Below are 19,468 nucleotides of genomic sequence, written 5' to 3'. Positions count from 1 at the left end.
GGGGAGTGAGACTCGAACACGAAACCTTTTGGACGTCTATAGCTATTGTTATTTGTGCTACAACAGCACTATCAGTTTCAGTTCATATAACAATTTTTTAATTTTCAATTATAACTATAATTATTTTTCAATTTTTAGGAGTTTATAGCATTGAACTTTTCCATCAATAAAATAAAATTATAAAACTTAAAAATGAAATAATCTCTCCATCTAAATAATTTAGCACAATCATTGCATACACAATAAAGAGGTTAAGAAAAGGAAACTATGGCATGGTGGCATGATTCAAATCAGAAATTGGGGCATGGTTAAGGGCCAGTGACAGTCAATTCAACACAATAAAAGCTTTATGGTCTAAGAAAGTGAAGAAAAAGAAAATATTAATACTTTATCAAATTCTTTATTTTGTGCCTTTAATCATAGCTTCAGAAGGTCCCATTTTCTTCAACCACCTTTTAAATTTCATAAGAACCGTGAACATCATATTAATATCTTATGAGAAATTCTTAGGTAGACTCGGTCTACCACGTCATCCGTAGACCAAACCTATCACATTATGACACATTATTAAAATGATGGCAATCTTGTAATATTACTATTCAAAGGTGTAAATAAGTAAAAAACGAATTTATAAGATTGCCATCATTTCAATGACGTGTCATAATGTGATAGGTTAGTCTACGGATGACGTGGTAGACCGAGTCTACATAAGAATTTCTCATATCTTATTGCTTCTGCTATAATATAAACTATGTCTTCAATAAATATGTGTATCTCTTTGTACAGTTTATCAGTACATTAATGAGAGGTGATAATAAGGCAACATTATTATGAGTACTATAGGTTGTCACATGGTATCAATTTTTAGAAATTTCTCAAAGTGCAAGAACATGTATGATCATTAGGTTGAATATTCGCACGGACGGCCTAGCCTCAACCCGTTTAGACCGAGTTCCGATATTAATGTTTCGGATGAAGTCCGGTTTAAGTTTGAGCTTGTACTAAGTTCGCTATTTTACGGGCGGACTTAGTTTTATGCAATTAGTTAATTTTTAGTGTAGGTGTATTTAAGTTCGATCTAACACATAAAGATTTAATATAAGAGTAGTATTTAAATAATAAATATTAGATTTAATCACACCCGAACTTAATTTAAATTTATATTTAAAAAATGTCAAATGCGCTTAAGTCCATGCAAAATTGTTGTAGAACTTTTGGCTTTTGAAGCGGTGCGCTACCTCCTTAAACGGTATTCTCCAAATTTTTCATCAAAAAACCTTTTGTCACCCATCTATTTATTATTGTGCTAATTTCCCTAAATACATGTTTCGCCAAAATAATTACAACTTTACATTACAAGTTTTGAGTTTTATTTTTTGACTTTTTGCCCTAACTTTATTTACCTGTTTTGTTTTTTTATTTACCAAAATACCTTTTCGGTTTTTCAATTTCGGTTTTCGGTTTTTTCGGTTCGGTCAACCAAACCGACCGAACCGACCGGCAGTTTTTTTACATAGTGTAAGATTAGTGTATATATAGTGTTAATTTTTATTTTTTATAGATTTTTTTCCTGGAATTTTTTTATTTTATTTTTTATAGTGTAACAGTAGTGTATATATAGTGTTTTTATGGTGTTTATATAGTGTAAAATTAGTGTATAGATAGTGTATAAGTAGTGTATAAGTGGTGTATAAGTAGTGTATAAGTAGTGTATTTATAGCATTTTTGTAGTGTTTTTTGTGGTTTAACCATGAAAACTGCAAATACACCATAAACACTGAAAATGCACCATAAACATTGTAAATGCACCATAAATATACTAAAAAACGGCAGAAATACACCATTAATACATCAAAAATACACTAAAACGTAAAGATATTATAAAATTATTATAAATGCACCATAAATCAATATTTTCTTTACAAAATCAGTAGCAATAAACAAATCTATGAATAAGAGAAGACAAAATAAATAATTATATGAACAATAGAACAATTTTATAAACAAAAAATTATAGATCTACAATAATTTATTTACAAAATATTTAAATCATTAAAAAAACCTAAAAAATTACACAAATCTAAAAACAAGTCGAGAAATCCATTAGCGCGAACAGAAAAGACGAACGGACTAGCGCGAACGGAAAAGACGAACGAAAAAACGACCGGAAACGACGAGAAATCCATCGGAAGTAGACGAATAGAAGCACGACCGGAAAGACGAACGGAAAAGTAATCGGGGGAGATAAACTGAAAATCAAATGAAAAAAAAAAAGAAAAGAAGAGAGAAGAAGAGAGAGAAAAAAAAGGTGGCTATGTAAAAGTTTAACCTAAAATGATATAAGACTTCTTTATATAATGGGTATTTTTGTTAAATAAATTAGCTTATTAGGTAATGTAGGATAAGAGAAAAAGATGGGCCAAAATGATGTAAATACTTTACTCAAAACAGGTATTTGGAAAATAATCCCTTTATTATTGGCAAAAATACTGAAAACTCCTCCACCTTTGAACTTTTTTTCAATTCCACCACCACCTAGGAGAATTCTCAATTGCAACCTATTTAGGATTTTCAGTTTTCATCTGTATCTCAAAATAAAAAAGTTTGATAATTTAATTAATTTAATGATAAAATTATTAAAACCAACTAAATAGAGGGATTGTATCATTATTTTTTCCATTTGAAAAAAACAAATAAATTAGTATATGAAGGATTAATTTAAACTTTTTTCTGAATAAAAAGAAGTCATTTTAGTCAATTGGGGTACAAATGAAAACTGAAAACCCTAAATAGGGTGTAATTGAAAATTCTCCTACGTGGTGGTGCAATTGAAAACAAAGTCAAAGGTGGGGGGTTTTTAAGTATTTTTGCCTTTATTATTTTACTTTTTTTTATTTAATACATCTATTTTGATTTTGAAATGTTTTGTACTTCGATATGTTTTATGTTGTTATTTTAAATTAGTATGAATAGATCCTTGAATCAGTCAAGAGTTTATACTAAATAGTATTTGTCCGTTAATTTTTTTTTTTTTTTTTTATAATTTGGGAAGGGGGAGTGCTTATGGGAGGAATCGAACCCACGACCTAACAATTTTCTGCTTAGCCGCTTATACCATTTGAGGTAAAGTTCATTGGTTGTCCATTAAACTTCTTGATAAATTAAGTTTGTTAATTTGTTTAAGAGTTTTTCGTATTTGTTCGCGCTTCAAATATAAAATTCTAGACGAATCAATCCTTTGCAGCTTGAATGATGTATGTTAGAAAATGAAATAAATTTGAAGTTGGAAATTTCAAGGAAGAAAATGGTGCACAAATTTTGTTTTGGATTGTTTTAGGCTGTAAAAATTTCACCTTTCAAAATTCTATTTTGTTTCACTTTGAATAAATTAAGTATTAGGTATTGTACTTATTAGATTTGTTTTCCATTTAATTTATTAGAATGCATTTTTCCTCTATTTTGAATATGATTAATATCTCTTAAAAAATCACACTATATCTTCACTCAATTTTATTTGGTAATCTATTGTTGTTACTGTTTGTTCACAAAGTTTTCACACTAACGCTCAAACCTTTGAATTTATAAATGGGTAACTATAGATATTGATAATTTAACCGATTTGATTTCAGATGAGGTAGATTGGAATGACGTTACCCAAACTCGAATGACGTTATCCGAATTTAAATCATATAACTCAAATTGTGAATGATATTACCGCCGTTCGAAAAACTAATAGTATTAATTTGGAAATCCGGAAATTCAAGCGAGACTAATGTCAATTTTACTCCTAAATTATGATTTAATTCAGAGATTGAAGATAAATAGTTTAAAATTTGGTTTTGATTAATAATGTGTTGATGAAAACAGTAACAAAACATAAACCTAACTATTTACAGAGTATGACCCTAATTAAAATTTCTAATCTAATCAAGATTTTAATCTAAATTAGACATAATCTCATATTTTAAAAAATAAAAAACATAAATATAAATATAGTTTTAATTGGGCTAAATATTCGAGATGAGCCCATTAAATTTCTCTCTCCAAATTCTGGACTGCGCCATAATCAAAGTCTACCAATCAACTCTTTTGGGCCGTGCAAGCACTGTTATAAACTATGAAAATATTTATGGACTAGCAATTTGTCCCCTCAACTTATAAACAATAGGCAATTAACATACAAATTAATTTTGTGGCAAATTAGTCATAAACTTGCATATTATGGGCAATTTGCCCCATTTTAATTTGCCTCCTAAACTTGTAAGTTATTTGTTCCTCAATTGACAATTTTGCCTATCAAAATTTAAGCTAATTTTTCAAAATGGAGCTAATAGCCCATAATCAGCAAGTTCATGACTAATTTGCCCAAAGTTAATTTATGTGTTGATTGCGCATTGCTTACAAGTTGAGGGGGCAAATTGCTACTTAAGTCAATATCTATATACTATTCAATGGTTAACAACAAATTTTCGGCTTTCTTTTTAGTTTTTTCTATTGTATTTATTTTAAAATAAAGGATCACTTCACCCCTCAGCTTGTTATACAATATTAAAAATATTATTTTCAAATAAAGTGGATCAAATAAATTCTATAGTTTTGTATAAAAAACACTCATTAGATAAAAAAGAGAGTGAGGTTGGTAATTTTATCTCATTAATCTTAATTATTAATTTAATTTTAATTAACACCTTAATTAAAAACTTAATTGAACGCTAATTAACTCTTAAAAACCACTCTCTTCTTCAATATGACATTTGTCATTCGTCTCACAACTAGTGGCGGAACCACATAGAGAATAAGAGGAGCATTTGCCTCTCTTATTTTTCCAAAAAAAAAACAAAATTCTTAAGTAAATTTTTAAAAAAAATATCATGTTATTTAGACAATTACTACATATTGACCCCCTTAATTTTAACAAAATTTTAAAATTTTGCATATTATATAAAAAAAATTATATTTTGCCCCGTTAATTTTGATTTCTGGCTACGCCACTACTCGCAACAGTTGAGACGAATCCAGTTGGGTTAGTTTTAGCTGCTACGACGGATGGTTAATCAACGACGACTAAGGATAGGCTAAGAAGATGAACAGTCTAACATTAGATATTATAATGGATGAAGGTTTTTTTAGGGTTGAAAGAAAAAAATATACTCTCAGCGTGAAAGAAAAAAGAAATGAAAAAAGAAAAAATAATTCCTAAAATTTTATTTAAAAAATAAATAATGTTGAACTTTTAAAATTATAAAGACATAATTGAGATTAAAATATTATTGAATATCAATTTGAGAAATAAATAAAATATTAAGAGTTTTTTTTATTATTTCGTAATGGAAAGTGCAATACACGCGGTGTGATGAAAGTGGAAGAGTGCCTTTTTAATATGAAAATACCAACTTCTGGATCTATTTGATGCACTTTGCTCGAAAATAATTTTTTTATATAAAATTAAGAGGGTGAAATGATTTTTTATTTATTTATTTTAATATTTTTAAACCTCAATTTTAAGCACCATAAATAATGATCTTAGCTGGAACTTAAGAAATTACTAAATATAGTTAATATACATGAAATCTTTCTTGTTTATGCAAAATCACATATTAATTGTTTATTGTTGTTAAATATAGAAAAGGATAAAATTCATCCTAACATTCTCATAACTTTAACGTTTTATTTACTTTGACACATCTTACTAAAAATCACATTAAAATGTTCTCCATTTAACAAATTATGGAAAGTGAATATTACTAGTCGTTAAATAAGAGTGTGAATATATTAAAATTTTACAGTGGGTATACATTTTTAATTTTTTTTAAAAGAACATGATTTGACTGAATATGCATCCTATTAGGTCCTGATTCAAATTTATTTATAATCACGTTAATCGAATTAGAAAATGTGATTTCTAAAGCCTTATTTAATCTATTATGCAGAGACGATCTTGGTATGATTCTTGTAACCACATTTCAATTGACAATAACTTTCGAGCCATTTGCATAACAGGCAATAAGCACATCAGCTTCACCAGGGTATGAGACAGGCCGACTCCAAGAGTGACTATGCTGACGGACATAGGAAGAGCGTATGGTGGGCAACTGTCTGCCTTATAATTTTGAGTCTCTTTAAAAAACATTAATATGAAATTGAAAAATATGATTTTGTCATCTTAAATTATATATTTTGCACACCTTAAAATTTATTTGTTGTCAATTTTACTCATCCTATAAAATTTCAATATAATTTTGACCACCTTATGAAATATTTCTAGGTCCGCCACTGATGCTTATCAGTAGAGATTTTAATTCAACATTATACAATTCATTCCCAAGAAACCTCCCTCCTTCTAGTAAAAACTCATTCTTGTTTTTCACAAGAAAGTCAGACCATGTTATCTTCTCTAGTTGTACAAACTCAGCAAGGGCAGTTGAAACCACCAACGGCTTGCTGACATCGTTGCAGAAGTTTTCAACACCAGCACTGACGATACTTTTTTTCGTCAAACCTAGGATATCACGAAGACTATTAGCCTCCATTTAAAATATTTTCTTGAATATCCGCTTCTTGATATTAACACAAGGGAGCGAGAAAGAAAAGAGACACAGAAAGAGAGAGAAATCAAGATAAAGAGCGAAAAAGAGAGGGAGATGCGAGGATTTTGCATTAACCTAGGCCATTTCAGATTAAAGATTTGAAACTTTTCTTAAATAATGGAGAGAGATAAATTGGAAGAGAAGCAGAGAGAAAGGGGTTTGTTTCTTTTATAACGACCAATTATCTGATTTTTTAAAGGTAAAAGGCTCACTTTGGCCTCTTAAGTCAGACCGAAAGAATTAATAAGATCCGTCGAAAGTGGCTTATTTTGGTCCCTAAAATTGTTCAAAATAATTCACATTGCACCACTGTTAATTTCTTCTGTCTAAATGATGACGTACCCACCGAATTAGAAAATGTGATTTCTAAAGCCTTATTTAATTGTGAAAAAAAAAATACAGCGCCCACCGAGGGGCTCGAACCCTCGACCACAAGGTTAAGAGCCTTGCGCTCTACCAACTGAGCTAGACGGGCTGATATTACTCAACTGTTATTTTATAATTATGTACATATAATAACTTTATCATCTCTCGTTAACTACGGAAAGTTGCCCAATACAGTGGAGAAGGAACACAAAAAACAAATAACAGGTTGAAAAAAATACAGAGAGTAAACAAAACAAAAATGGGGGTTTTATGGGCAATTACAGAGCTTTTGATAGCCATAGCAGTTTTAATTGCTTCTCTATTACTCACTGCAATCATTTTCGAATCCTTTAAACGACGACACAATAACAAGTAAACGAATTTTTCTCTCATTTTTTTTTTAATTTCTATTTAACATTTTTAAGCTGTTCTTGATTAATCACGTTAATTTCTATTTAATTCGTGCGTTTTTTTTTTGTTTGTGAATAGGCATGTTGATTCTCATGTTATATTCGAGGATCCTAATTCCTTGAAACAGGTAATTAATTTGATTTTTGTTTGTTTGACCTAATTTTTCTATGTTAATTTTAATTTTGAAGTGTTAGTTTAGTGTCTAAATTGAGATATAAGAAAAATTGAGGGAGGTATATTTTGTTTATTAGGATGATGATGATGATGATCTCTGTTGCTAATTTTGATTAGTTTAAATGTCTAATATTGGAAGAAAAAAATGAAAGATTTACTGGGGAAAAATTGTGATCCGGACGCGAATCAAATTTAGAGCTGTGTGTAGTTTCATATTGTTTGATGCAGTATTGAATGTGATTTACTATTAAATTTTGTGTGCTTGAAGACTATTGGTTAATGTAAACTTGAATTTGATATTAAATTGTATTTCTTTCTTTTTGTTTTGTGAGCAGAATTTGAATAAAGAGTTTTGCTTGGAATATTTTAACTGTTTTATTGTTTTATCGGCAAGAAATTGATAATTATGGTATAGCTAGAGTTCATTTTGTTTTTTGGGTTTAGACGTAGTTAGTGGAACCATCGAGAAAAACTATCTTTCCGGAATTCTTTGACTTTAATGTTGATCTTTGCGGAGTAGAGAACTTTTTTTTTTTGAGATAAACTTGATATTGGTTGTTGTAAAATTGTAATAACTCCATTCTGTAATTTAAAGAAGTTTGTTGAGTTTTTCAGTGAGCTTGATCATGCTCACCTTATTCTATTTTTTGCAGGTTCCATGCCCTAATATCCATGATCCAGCAACAAAGTATATATCTTTGATTATACCTGCATTTAATGAAGAGTACAGGCTTCCTGGAGCACTTGAGGAAACCATGATGTATGCTTAACTTTTATAGTTTTAGTTTTTTATTTGGATTTTAGCTGCTTGCATTGTTATGGTTTATGGTTAGTTAGTGATGAACTTGGGATTTGAAGGAAGGCCCATCTAGTTTCATAGTTTTCCTTCTAATGGGGCTAATTTATTAGAAGCACAAGAGAGCATTACAATATAAAAGCATAATGATGCTTTATGGCTTTTCTCTGTAGTTATCTTCAACAACGTGCGGCAAAGGATAAATCTTTTACTTATGAGGTATAAATTTATTGTTTAAATTTCCTTTGTCGCCTGAATTAACTTTCACGAAACTATGATGAATATTTAATGATTATGATACAATGCGTAATTCATGTTAAAAATACATAAGCGGCTACTGTTATGCAAGAATTTATATTATTAGCAAATCTAGATGGTCATAGAAGTAGTATAATGAAAACAATGTGGAGTTTACGTTTGAAATTAGGAATATAGTTCACTTCCAAGCTTTCCTTGGTGGCAACAAGAGAATTATGTGATTTATAAGGAAATCAGATTGACTTTGCTAGTTCTGTACTATAACCTTTGTACGTAATATGGTGATTGATAAGCCTTGATTTCTTCACTAGCTTTACTTTCTAAACATCTTCTGCCCAAGCTCCTGTGACTTTGATTTTGTTCCATTTTTTTTTCATGATAGAGTGGAGGATCGTTCACTGTTTCGTTCCCTTTTCCCTTGATAGCAAGTTCAACTTTGGAAGGATTGTTTTTATGCCTCTTAGGATGTCTTAGAGCTGAATTCTACTGGACAATCCTTTTACATACTAGTTCAGATTTGTCTTTTTATCATCATCTCAAAGCTCAAGAAACATCCTTTTCAGCTCAACTTTTTATAAGTACCAATGTACCATAGTCCAACCATGTGCATCTATCTGTGGTTGCATGTAATTGTATAGGCATATGTATAAGCAATTTTGTACATATTAAATGCACTGTCTGAGAAATTACTATCAAATGGTGGCCATTTTCGTGCTATGTTGTTTACTATTATGGACTATTGAATATGTCTTTAATCAATCATTTACTTCAGCTATACATGTGTAAATGGATGAGTTCTTACACAGGTAGTGATAGTCGATGATGGAAGTGCTGATGCAACAAAAAGAGTAGCATTTGGCTTTGTCAAAAAGTATACAGTGGACAATGTTAGGGTTATCCTTCTTGGAAAAAATCATGGCAAGGGAGAAGCTATACGAAAAGTGAGTAAAATCTGAACTGTTTCTGCATTGAAGTATGTATATTTCTGCTGAAGAGCCCGTGGTTCTTTTATACATAATGACAGTCATTGAAGCTCTTTACCTTTGTGAAAGCAATGTAAAACAGGGCATGCTTCATTCACGTGGTGAATTACTATTAATGCTGGATGCTGATGGTGCAACCAAGGTTAATGACCTTGAGAAACTTGAAAATCAGGTCTGTATTCCATGTGTTTATAATGGTGTAATCTCCTAAGTGCTAAAATATTTGGTTGTTACGAATCAGAGTCTATTGAAAGTTCTTGTAGTTACTTTGGGTAGTTGATGATTTTCATGACAGATTAATGCAGTTGCCAAGAAAGAATTTCATTTAGGAGATTCAGCAGCTCCAGATTCAAATTTCAGAATATCTGACATCCCAATTGCTGCTTTTGGTTCTCGTGCTCACCTTGAGGAGAAAGCTTTAGCATCAGTTTGTCTTTGTTTGTGCTTGAAGTTGATCATTATGTTATTCTTTCTTTGTCAACACTGCTTTGGATTTCTTCTCAATTCCAATTTCTTTCTGCTTCAGAGAAAGTGGTACCGCAATTTTCTAATGAAGGGCTTTCATCTTGTGGTCATCTTAAGTGCCGGTCCTGGAATTCGCGACACCCAGGTAAATTTCTCCATTGGTTGTAGTATCATACACTCAAGTATAAATGCTGGATATCCCCTTGTTATTTTTGCTCGATATGTACATGAATATGATGCGAGTCTCTTGTTTTCTGTTTGTTTTTCTTCTGATGCGGTTGTTCATGGCTCGTGAATTACAGTGTGGTTTTAAGATGTTTACAAGGGCTGCAGCAAGGAAACTTTTCACAAACATTCGGCTGAAAAGGTAAGCATAAATTCACTTGATTTATAGATCCCCTATGTCTTTCATGTCCTAAAATTCTAAAATGTAATTAATAAAAGGAGACGAGAAGAAAAGACTACCATTTTGTAAATCTCACATGTGCTCGATGTAGAAATTTCCACTGAGCAGGAGTCTTTGTTAACACGAATGATTTGTCTCTATTAAACTCTTTTGACAAGATCTTTGGATTAGTGCTTTTGCACTATGCATCACTAGATGGGTACATTCTTAGATATCTGGGACTAGGAGTGTAAGTATTAAACTTTAATTTTGGAGTTTGATCCATTTTATTTGTGAATGAATTCCCAATTCACCTTTTGATTAATGGAACAGGCAAATGTATCCCGGCTAGCAATCGCTTGTTACTCGAAAGTAAATGAGAACTAGTTTGATGGTTTAGTTTAGGATAGTTTCTCCGGGTTAAAACTTATCGTGTTTGCTAACTGTAGCTTTTACACTTTGGTTACCATCGTTTTATTTTTTACAATTTGGTAATCCAAGTCCCATTTTCCCAACAATGAAGGTTACTCAGTGAATAGTATACAAGCGAATTATCGCTTATGTGGCCAGCGGAAAATCATATGATGCCAAACTTTTCTGTAGCCACATATGCAATTAATAACCAGAACTGCCATAGTAACCTCCTGTTTTAGGACAATCAAAATGTAAAAACTGACATGATGGTTATCGAAGTGTGGAAGTCTATAATTCGGCAACTGTAAAATCTGATTTGTTAAATTTATTTATTTGCTCAAATTTTGAGCGATATTTAAAGAGAATGAAATTTTTGTGCAGATGGTGCTTTGATGTTGAGGTGGTTTATCTATGCAAATGGTTTTCTATTCCTATGATTGAAATTTCTGTTAACTGGTCTGAAATTCCCGGATCAAAGGTGAATCCGTTAAGCATTCCAAACATGCTTTGGGAGCTCGCGATCATGTCTGTCGGATATCGGATGGGAATGTGGAAAGTAAGCAAATAAGCATAATTATTGAGTTAATTACAGGAACCACTATACCCGGGATGAAGGACGACAGTGATGAATACACACTCGGGTGTAAAAGCACCTTTTAAAGCAATTACAATTTTTGCGAGCGGGAAATGCAAGCCATAATCTAACCCTTTGAATTAGTCTGTTATACCACTTTGATTGGCCATATTTTCTTCTATTTCTTATAACTGATAAGTTGAATTTAGAATTTTGATTGATATTTAAGAGACATTATATAGCACTTTTTATTAACTTGAGCCTACTCTTGTCATGGATGCTGTGTTATTTTTTTGTTTTAGCTTAACTCTTCTTTTAGTTAATCATCAAAAAACTTCTGAGGAAAAAATAGAATTCCTTGTGGTTCTGATTTTCAAAGGCCATGTTATTCTGTGTGTATAGGATTCTCGATTTTGTATATGATAGTCGGCGTATGCAAAATTGAACTAAAATGAATAATCGAATGGAGCTGATAATTTTAATTTGGGTTGATAATGTAAAAAATTGAGTTTTAGTTTGGTTTGATTCGATTTGGTGGAGATGAAAAATATTTCAGTTTTAGGACAGATCGAGCTTAATTAAAAAAAATCATTTGTGCTGGCTGGTTTTGTTTGGTTAGAAAGATTCAAATCTTATAAATTTGGTGTGATTTAAAAAATATTTAATTTTCTATCGGTTCGGTTTGAATAAATTGTGTATTCTTTAAAGTTATTTAAGGATTTATTTGATAAGAAAACAAGGCTAGGGCCGAAATTTGATTTTTATTGAGATTTAACTAAATCAATTAACTAGTCTAACAACTGAAAAAACAGAAATGTAATGGTTAAACTTGAAGATAACCTAATAATCAATCCAAAGTCTTTTTGTTTGCATAGCTATTGAATCAAAAAAAATCAAAAAAATCAAACTGAATGAAAAATGGCCAGTTATTTTTATTTCTTTTCGTTTGGTTAAATGTTTTATTTATTTTAGTTTCAACTTTCAAGTCCTAAAAATGAAATAGGAAGAGATTTTTAGGTAGACTCAATCTACCACGTCATCCGAGAACTAATATATCATATTATGACATGTCATTAAAATATTGGCATTATTGTAATTTTATTTATTACTTTTTTACACTTTTAAATAGTAATATTACGATGATGCCATTATTTTAATGATGTGTTGTCATAGTATGATAGGTTTCGTCCATGGATAACGTGGTGGACTGAATCTACCTAGGAATTTCTGGGTATAAATTCATAATAAGAATATATATTGCCACAAGTCACGGAAATACCAGAATTGCTAATCACCTAATTAATTCGTTTACAAGTGAGTTTCAGATAGAGATGCTCAATGGCCGAATTTTCCATGCCAATTCCACCTTTTTTTCAACTGTTATTATCCCAACTCAATTTTGAATCTTTATTCATTTGCCATTGTTCATACACATAGATAAATGTACAAAGCACAAACAACAATATAATATATAGTATTATATGTGAAAATATAATAGTATAATATTTCATGTGTCACAGTTATTTCTAGATAAAATTGCTATTTTGCCTATTTTTTTATAGTTTACTAGTGTTAAAACGTTAAACTTTTTTGACTTTTTGAAAATTTATATAAACTTTTTAAAAGTTGCAATATATTCTAATTTAGCCCATCTGCTGAAAATTTATCTATTTTTTCAAAATTAATTTAGATTTTTTAAAAATTAATTTATCCGAACCATGTGTCATTCCAATAGGCAAACTCTTCTTCTTACTACTTTCTTAAATTTAATATTCAATTGCTATGTCAGTACAATTAAATCGATTTTGAAAAACTATATATATTTCTAGCGAATTCGTCAAATTAAGAAAAATTTATAACTTTTAAAAGATTTGAATATTTATATTCACCTTATAAAATTTATTTGGACCCGCCGATTAGTTTAATCTTCATTTATGTATGTAGTAGTTGGTTTCAGTTACTATATATATAGTGGAGTAGTTGCCCTAGTTACGTACATAGACAACAAATCCAAAGGGATAACCAAGAAGAAAACTATTTTACTATTCTCCTACCAAAAAACATGTCAATGCTTTTACAAAGAAATGAAAAAATGTCTAGTCCTTTTCTCCATGAATTCAAGAGACAAGCTTCTTTCTTCTTGAAAGAGAAGATCAAGACTGCTCGATTAGCTCTAACCGATGTTACACCGGCGGAATTGTAAGTTTTTTTTTATATCTAAATATACGTTTTCGGTACTACAACATTAATTCGTATCAAAAATATAATTTTTAGTCACTCGATGATGCTACATCGATTGCTATGTCGGTCGTCATGTCAGTTTTCTTCTATATGGTGCCTTATATAACAAAATATAATTTTAAAATATGATGCCAGCGATTACTGTCTAAACTAGTTTTGGTTTGAAAAATTTAAATTATTTTGATTTGAAATAAAAATTGAATTTCTAATAAAATTTTAATTTGAATTGAAGTTTTTGTATCAAATTAAAATACAAGTAAATATTTAGTACCACAGAAAATTTAACCATTAATATGAAATATATGTCATATTTTAATACTTACAAAGACTTGATTGCAATTTATTTTATATATTTGGTCTTAAAAGATTGACAGAAGAGGTTACGAATGGAGATTTGTGGGCAGCAGACACACGTAGTATGGTTGTAATTTCAAGGGCTGCCTTCGAAGTTGATGATTATTGGAGAATTGTTGACATTCTACACAAGAGGTTCTCTAATTTTTCGTTTTTAATTTTGGGTTAAATGCATTGGTAACTAAAATATTTCATGGTATTTATATTTTAAATTTGTTGCTAAATTTTAATAGGATCCTTTTGAATTTGTTTTAAATTTTAGGTGAAAATACATTAATATTTGTTGATTAATTAAGTTGACATGACCACCATTTGAACTATGTTTGATAAAATTTATTGTCACATTAATTGTATTATTATCAATATTTTAAAAAAGTGACAGCATGATTAATTAGTTTGACCGAAAATTTTGAGGTCATTTTACATAAAATAAAAATTATAGATTATATACTAGAGAGATATACACAAATTAAAATTAAGGTACTAATTCGAAATGTATGATCAAATTAAGGTACCACTCATGCACATATATGACCCATTGATTTTATCTTCATATATCTTTCTGAATCAATTGGTAGAAGGTGTGCATTCGATTTAAATCATTTTTTTTTCAAAATTGAATCAATCTAATTAAAGTTTAAGGAATTAATATATTTTAAACTAAATCAATTCGGCCAGTTTGAATGTTTTTCTGGTTCGATTCGGTTTCTCTTAAAACTTAACTAACTTTTCTAAATGTCCAAAGTCAAACCAAATTAAATAACCGATTTTTTATAACATTAAACCATACCGACTTTGTGTTTTGTTTTTTTTTTTCGGTTTGGATTGGTTTTGTAGACCTATCAATTGGATTTTAAACCCGTAATATTGGCTGATAGCTTTTCTTGTTTGCAATTATTTCAGGTTGATGAAGTTTGAAAGAAAAACTTGGAGAGTCTCTTACAAATCACTACTTGTATTAGAACACATATTAACTCATGGACCTCTAAGAGTTGTTGATGAATTTCAGTGTGATAAAGAGGTTATTCAAGAGATAGGCACCTTTCAATTTCTTGATGATAAAGGGTTGGTCTACTCAAACTCACAACTTAATAAAATTTAAAGTTTTTATTTAGTAATTCTTTATATTTTTATCTATTTGTTCGACTAAATTTTATTTTGTATTTTTAAGATATTGGTTAATTTATCAGTTAATTTGATCGATATGGTTTAAAAAGATACAATAATCGTTTATTTCGATTATAATTGATTCAGTCAGTTTTAAACCGAATCGAACATTTGCTCACCACTAGACTTATATTATATAACATCATTTGTTTTTTTTAATTCCACATAAATTAATTTTGATCTGAAAAATTTAAAATATTTTAACTTAAAATAAACAATTGATTTTTGATATCATTTTGTTATAATTGCGTTGTACATGCAGATTCACCTGGGGCACTAGTGTTAGAAACTTAAGTACAAGAATAATTAAGCTTCTTGAAGATGATCAATTTCTCAAAGAAGAAAGGGAAAAATCTCGAAAAACAACTCGAGAAATTCAAGGATTCGGAAGCTTCTCGTATGACTCGTCTTCAAATGACGGTAGCTTCAATGACTTGGCGTACAAGTCATTAATCGCGAGACATAATTCGAACTATAGTAATGATCAACCGAATCAAGAATATGAGTTCTTGGCTTGGGACGATAATGAGAATTTTACAGCCGAGGAAAATGCAATGCAAGATCATCCTTTCGGCTATAGTGATTATGATACTAAAGAAACCCTAGTTTCTGCAATTTAGAGTGAAATATTTCATTGTTTTTTTTTACTTCTTGATTTTATTTTTCTCTTTTCGTAAGTTTTTAGGTTATAGTATTAGTATTGAGACCTCAATGTTGATACAATGTTCATCTTTTGTAATATATGTGAGGTGCATTACATTAGGACTAGTGTGATTTTGTTAATTATTTGAATGATGAGATTTCTTTAGTTGTCATGAATTTGTATATATTTGAAATAAAAAAAGTTAATTGACAGTCCAGACTCGTATTTTATATATGATGGATTGATTATATTCTTATGAGTTCCAAGTTTATATAACGTAATAATATTTTATATTAATATTTATTATAAATTATATTGTTCCAAAATTATATAATTTAAAAGATAATTTATACTTTTATGAGCTCAGAATTTTTATAAGCTACTTATTTGATTTACATTTCTTAACTACATTTGTTATAAAAATTATTATTTCAATAAGTATTTAATTTCATAATTAATTTATATTCTCAAATTTTCAATTTTGATAAATTATTTATTTAATATTTTCTTATAAATTTTTTTTATTTAAACTTATTTAATTTTGTTCTATTATAGAATTATTTCTACAAGCGTAACTATTACTAGAATAATAATTTATTAAATTCATGAAGTTTGTTATGAGTTTTTTATTTATAAATTTTTTCTTTAATATTATTAATGTTATATTCATATTAATAATAAGCTGATTAATTTAATATTATTAATTTTTAGACTGATTAAATTGAAATTACATATAAAGATAAAGAAATAAAAAAAAAATACTATAACAGTTAATCAGCTTTGGCTAGTATATAAAGCAAGAAAATCAAAATGACAATCAAATTTTTGTAAATTATCATTATAAAACAAGAACAAAAAATGAATTATAAGCTGAAGCTGAAATTGCATTTAAGAGTCAAAAAATTCTGTAAAATAGTAACAATGAAAGAATTGTGCAACTCTGGCAAACAACTCCTGGCCTTCTCATTATCATCACTCCAACACCGTAATAAACGTACAATAATCAAAATACCACTTCTTTTCTTCTCTCTTTCTGTAACAATCCTATTCTCCAAACACTTAAAAGCATTTCCGATGAACGATTGATGGACCGGACTCATCATATTCCGCCTTGGCAATCCACATCTGCAATCAAATAAACAACAAACCAATGAGAACATTATAAAATCATTCATAAAAACAATTCCGGGTATGAAACACGCGTGTGCATTGATTATCGGGTTTGAGCCGACCTGCTGGAAGGTACTAAGAGAAGCCAAGATTGAACCACCGATCCAGACACTATATTTCCTCTCGGGTGGTGCAACCACCTTGATTTTCATGCTGCTAGGTGCTAGTGCAGAAATTTCCTTGCTCATTCTGTCAGCAATGCCCGGGAACATGGTTGAGCCACCACTGAGGACAATGTTACCGTACAGATCTTTCCTGATATCGACGTCACACTTCATAATGGAGTTATAGGTGGTCTCGTGAATGCCTGCAGCTTCCATTCCGATCATTGATGGTTGGAAGAGAACCTCAGGACAACGGAAACGTTCAGCACCGATGGTGATGACCTGACCATCAGGCAACTCATAGCTCTTCTCAACGGATGAGCTGGTTTTGGCGGTCTCTAGCTCTTGCTCGTAGTCTAGAGCAATATAAGCCAGCTTTTCCTTCATGTCCCTCACAATTTCCCGTTCGGCTGTGGTAGTGAAAGAATATCCACGCTCAGTGAGGATCTTCATCAAGGCATCAGTAAGATCACGACCAGCCAGGTCAAGACGAAGGATGGCGTGAGGAAGGGCATAACCCTCGTATATGGGAACTGTGTGGCTGACACCATCACCAGAGTCCAACACAATACCTGCACAAAAGTTCGAAAACGTTACTAAGTAAGCAAACATAAACTTTATCCAGCTCGTGAAACATGATTCTTTGCAAACTGAACAGCTCATTTTCTAACGAAATGTTTGTTAAAGTTAAGAAATTGATTGAATTACTTACCAGTTGTACGACCACTAGCATATAAGGATAAAACAGCCTGGATGGCAACATACATAGCAGGAGTATTGAATGTCTCAAACATGATTTGAGTCATCTTCTCACGATTAGCCTTGGGATTCAACGGAGCCTCAGTGAGAAGAACAGGGTGCTCTTCCGGGGCAACACGAAGCTCATTGTAAAAAGTGTGATGCCAAATCTTTTCCATGTCATCCCAGTTGCTTACAATACCATGCTCAATTGGATATTTCAATGTCAAAATACCCCTTTTGGATTGAGCCTCGTCACCAACATAGGCATCTTTCTGCCCCATACCAACCATCACACCGGTGTGACGAGGACGACCAACAATACTGGGAAATACAGCACGTGGAGCATCATCTCCAGCAAATCCAGCCTAGAAACAAACGTAGGCATCACTTAAATCAATAACAATATACATAACTAGGGTTGTAATCGAGCCAAGTCGAGCCGAAATACTGTGAAGCATGAGCTCGACTCAACTCCAAAATCTAAAGCGACTCGAACTCGATCGAGATTTATTTTAGGAGATCGAGCTCCAACACGGTTGACTAATTGATATTCGAGCTCGATTCGACTCAATTATTTGTTTATATATTTAAAAATTAAAATTTTAATATATAATATTAAGAAAATATATAATTATTAATACTCAAGCTCGACTCGATATTAATCGAGTCGATTTTAAATATTTTTCGAGTCAATCCCGAATAGCTCGCGAGTTGGCCCGACTAACTTATATTCCTATACATAACACATCCACTTTCTATTCGGTATCATGTTGAAATCAACAGCATACAATATTATTAGCTTGTTCCATCAAATTTTCAAAAAAATTAAGCCTTTTTCAAACAGAATGAAACCAACTATATTGTCTATGCAAACTACATTGCCATTTTCAGACCAACTTTGTAAAAAGCATAAATCTAGAGCACAATCACAATAAAATGGATTTCATACCTTGACCATTCCAGTTCCATTATCACAGACAAGGGGTTGAATATCCTCAGTATCAGCCATCTTCTACTGCCTGCAAATCCCAAAATTCTCCGAATCAATCTAAAACCTTCAAATTTCCATACAAACCAACAAGCTCATAATGTAGATTAAATAAACAAATTCCATCAAACAAAACTAATCGAACCAATGAACTACAGCTCAAATGGTATAAACGCTAAGCAGCATTCTGTCAGGTCGTAGGTTCAATTTATCCCACAAGCACCCCGATAAACAAAAAACTGAAACAAATCAATAAACGCTAAGCAGCATCCTGCCAATTTTTTGGTTCAATTTCTCTCACGAGCGTCACCGATAAAAAAACCTGATTAATTAATGAAATTATAAAACCATCTATCCAAAATGCATCTAATTATCAGATTCATCTCTAAAAAAACAAGAAAAATCAAACATTTAAATATCCAAAATTCAAAAAAAACACATGCAATTGCATTCAAACTTCATAAAATCAAAATGCAAAACACAAAAACAAACACATTTTCCCAAAAAATTACCTTAATTACAAACTAATGAATGAGAAATAATTAATTTTTGTTAGAGAATTAGGAATGTGTTTGCGAAGAGAGTGAAGAAAAGTGATTGGTTTTTTGAAAGCGAAAATGGAAAATGTGCATTATATGGGAAAATGA

The 19,468-nt window shown here is 30.7% G+C and overlaps 3 protein-coding genes and 1 non-coding gene across 5 annotated transcripts; 2 read left to right on the top strand and 2 right to left on the bottom strand.

Annotated features, from left to right (window-relative positions):
- Positions 1 to 6,989: 6,989 nt before the first annotated feature.
- Positions 6,990 to 7,062, bottom strand: TRNAK-CUU (transfer RNA lysine (anticodon CUU)). Its single transcript has one exon. It is a non-coding gene; the product is annotated as a tRNA-Lys (tRNA).
- Positions 7,063 to 7,144: 82 nt separating this feature from the next.
- On the top strand, positions 7,145 to 11,668 carry LOC126662272 (uncharacterized). Of its 2 annotated transcripts, XM_050356196.2 has the most exons (10): positions 7,147 to 7,325; positions 7,443 to 7,491; positions 8,192 to 8,298; positions 8,508 to 8,553; positions 9,399 to 9,533; positions 9,658 to 9,747; positions 9,871 to 10,002; positions 10,102 to 10,185; positions 10,343 to 10,407; positions 11,221 to 11,668. In XM_050356196.2, the coding sequence occupies exons 1-10, from the start codon at positions 7,213 to 7,215 to the stop codon at positions 11,405 to 11,407; spliced, it is 1,008 nt and encodes a 335-aa protein (XP_050212153.1). In that variant the 5' UTR covers positions 7,147 to 7,212; the 3' UTR covers positions 11,408 to 11,668. The 2 variants fall into 2 exon arrangements, with proteins under 2 accessions (XP_050212154.1, XP_050212153.1); XM_050356197.2 differs by lacking the exons at positions 10,343 to 10,407; positions 11,221 to 11,668 and having other exon boundaries at positions 7,145 to 7,325; positions 9,871 to 10,012.
- A 1,753-nt stretch (positions 11,669 to 13,421) lies between these two features.
- On the top strand, positions 13,422 to 16,035 carry LOC126660958 (epsin-3-like). Its single transcript, XM_050354686.2, has 4 exons — positions 13,422 to 13,612; positions 14,021 to 14,143; positions 14,912 to 15,073; positions 15,438 to 16,035. Exons 1-4 carry the CDS (start codon positions 13,476 to 13,478, stop codon positions 15,793 to 15,795), a joined length of 780 nt encoding a protein of 259 aa, XP_050210643.1. The 5' UTR covers positions 13,422 to 13,475; the 3' UTR covers positions 15,796 to 16,035.
- Positions 16,036 to 16,629: 594 nt separating this feature from the next.
- On the bottom strand, positions 16,630 to 19,447 carry LOC126660954 (actin). Its single transcript, XM_050354682.2, has 5 exons — positions 19,334 to 19,447; positions 18,783 to 18,852; positions 17,805 to 18,198; positions 17,051 to 17,664; positions 16,630 to 16,943 (listed from the first exon to the last, which is right to left on the bottom strand). The coding sequence occupies exons 2-5, from the start codon at positions 18,840 to 18,842 to the stop codon at positions 16,878 to 16,880; spliced, it is 1,134 nt and encodes a 377-aa protein (XP_050210639.1). The 5' UTR covers positions 18,843 to 18,852; positions 19,334 to 19,447; the 3' UTR covers positions 16,630 to 16,877.
- Positions 19,448 to 19,468: the final 21 nt, after the last annotated feature.

This window comes from Mercurialis annua, linkage group LG8, assembly GCF_937616625.2.
Source record: "Mercurialis annua linkage group LG8, ddMerAnnu1.2, whole genome shotgun sequence".
NCBI classification, from domain to species: Eukaryota; Viridiplantae; Streptophyta; class Magnoliopsida; order Malpighiales; family Euphorbiaceae; genus Mercurialis; species Mercurialis annua.
This window is presented reverse-complemented; position numbering and strand designations above follow the sequence as displayed.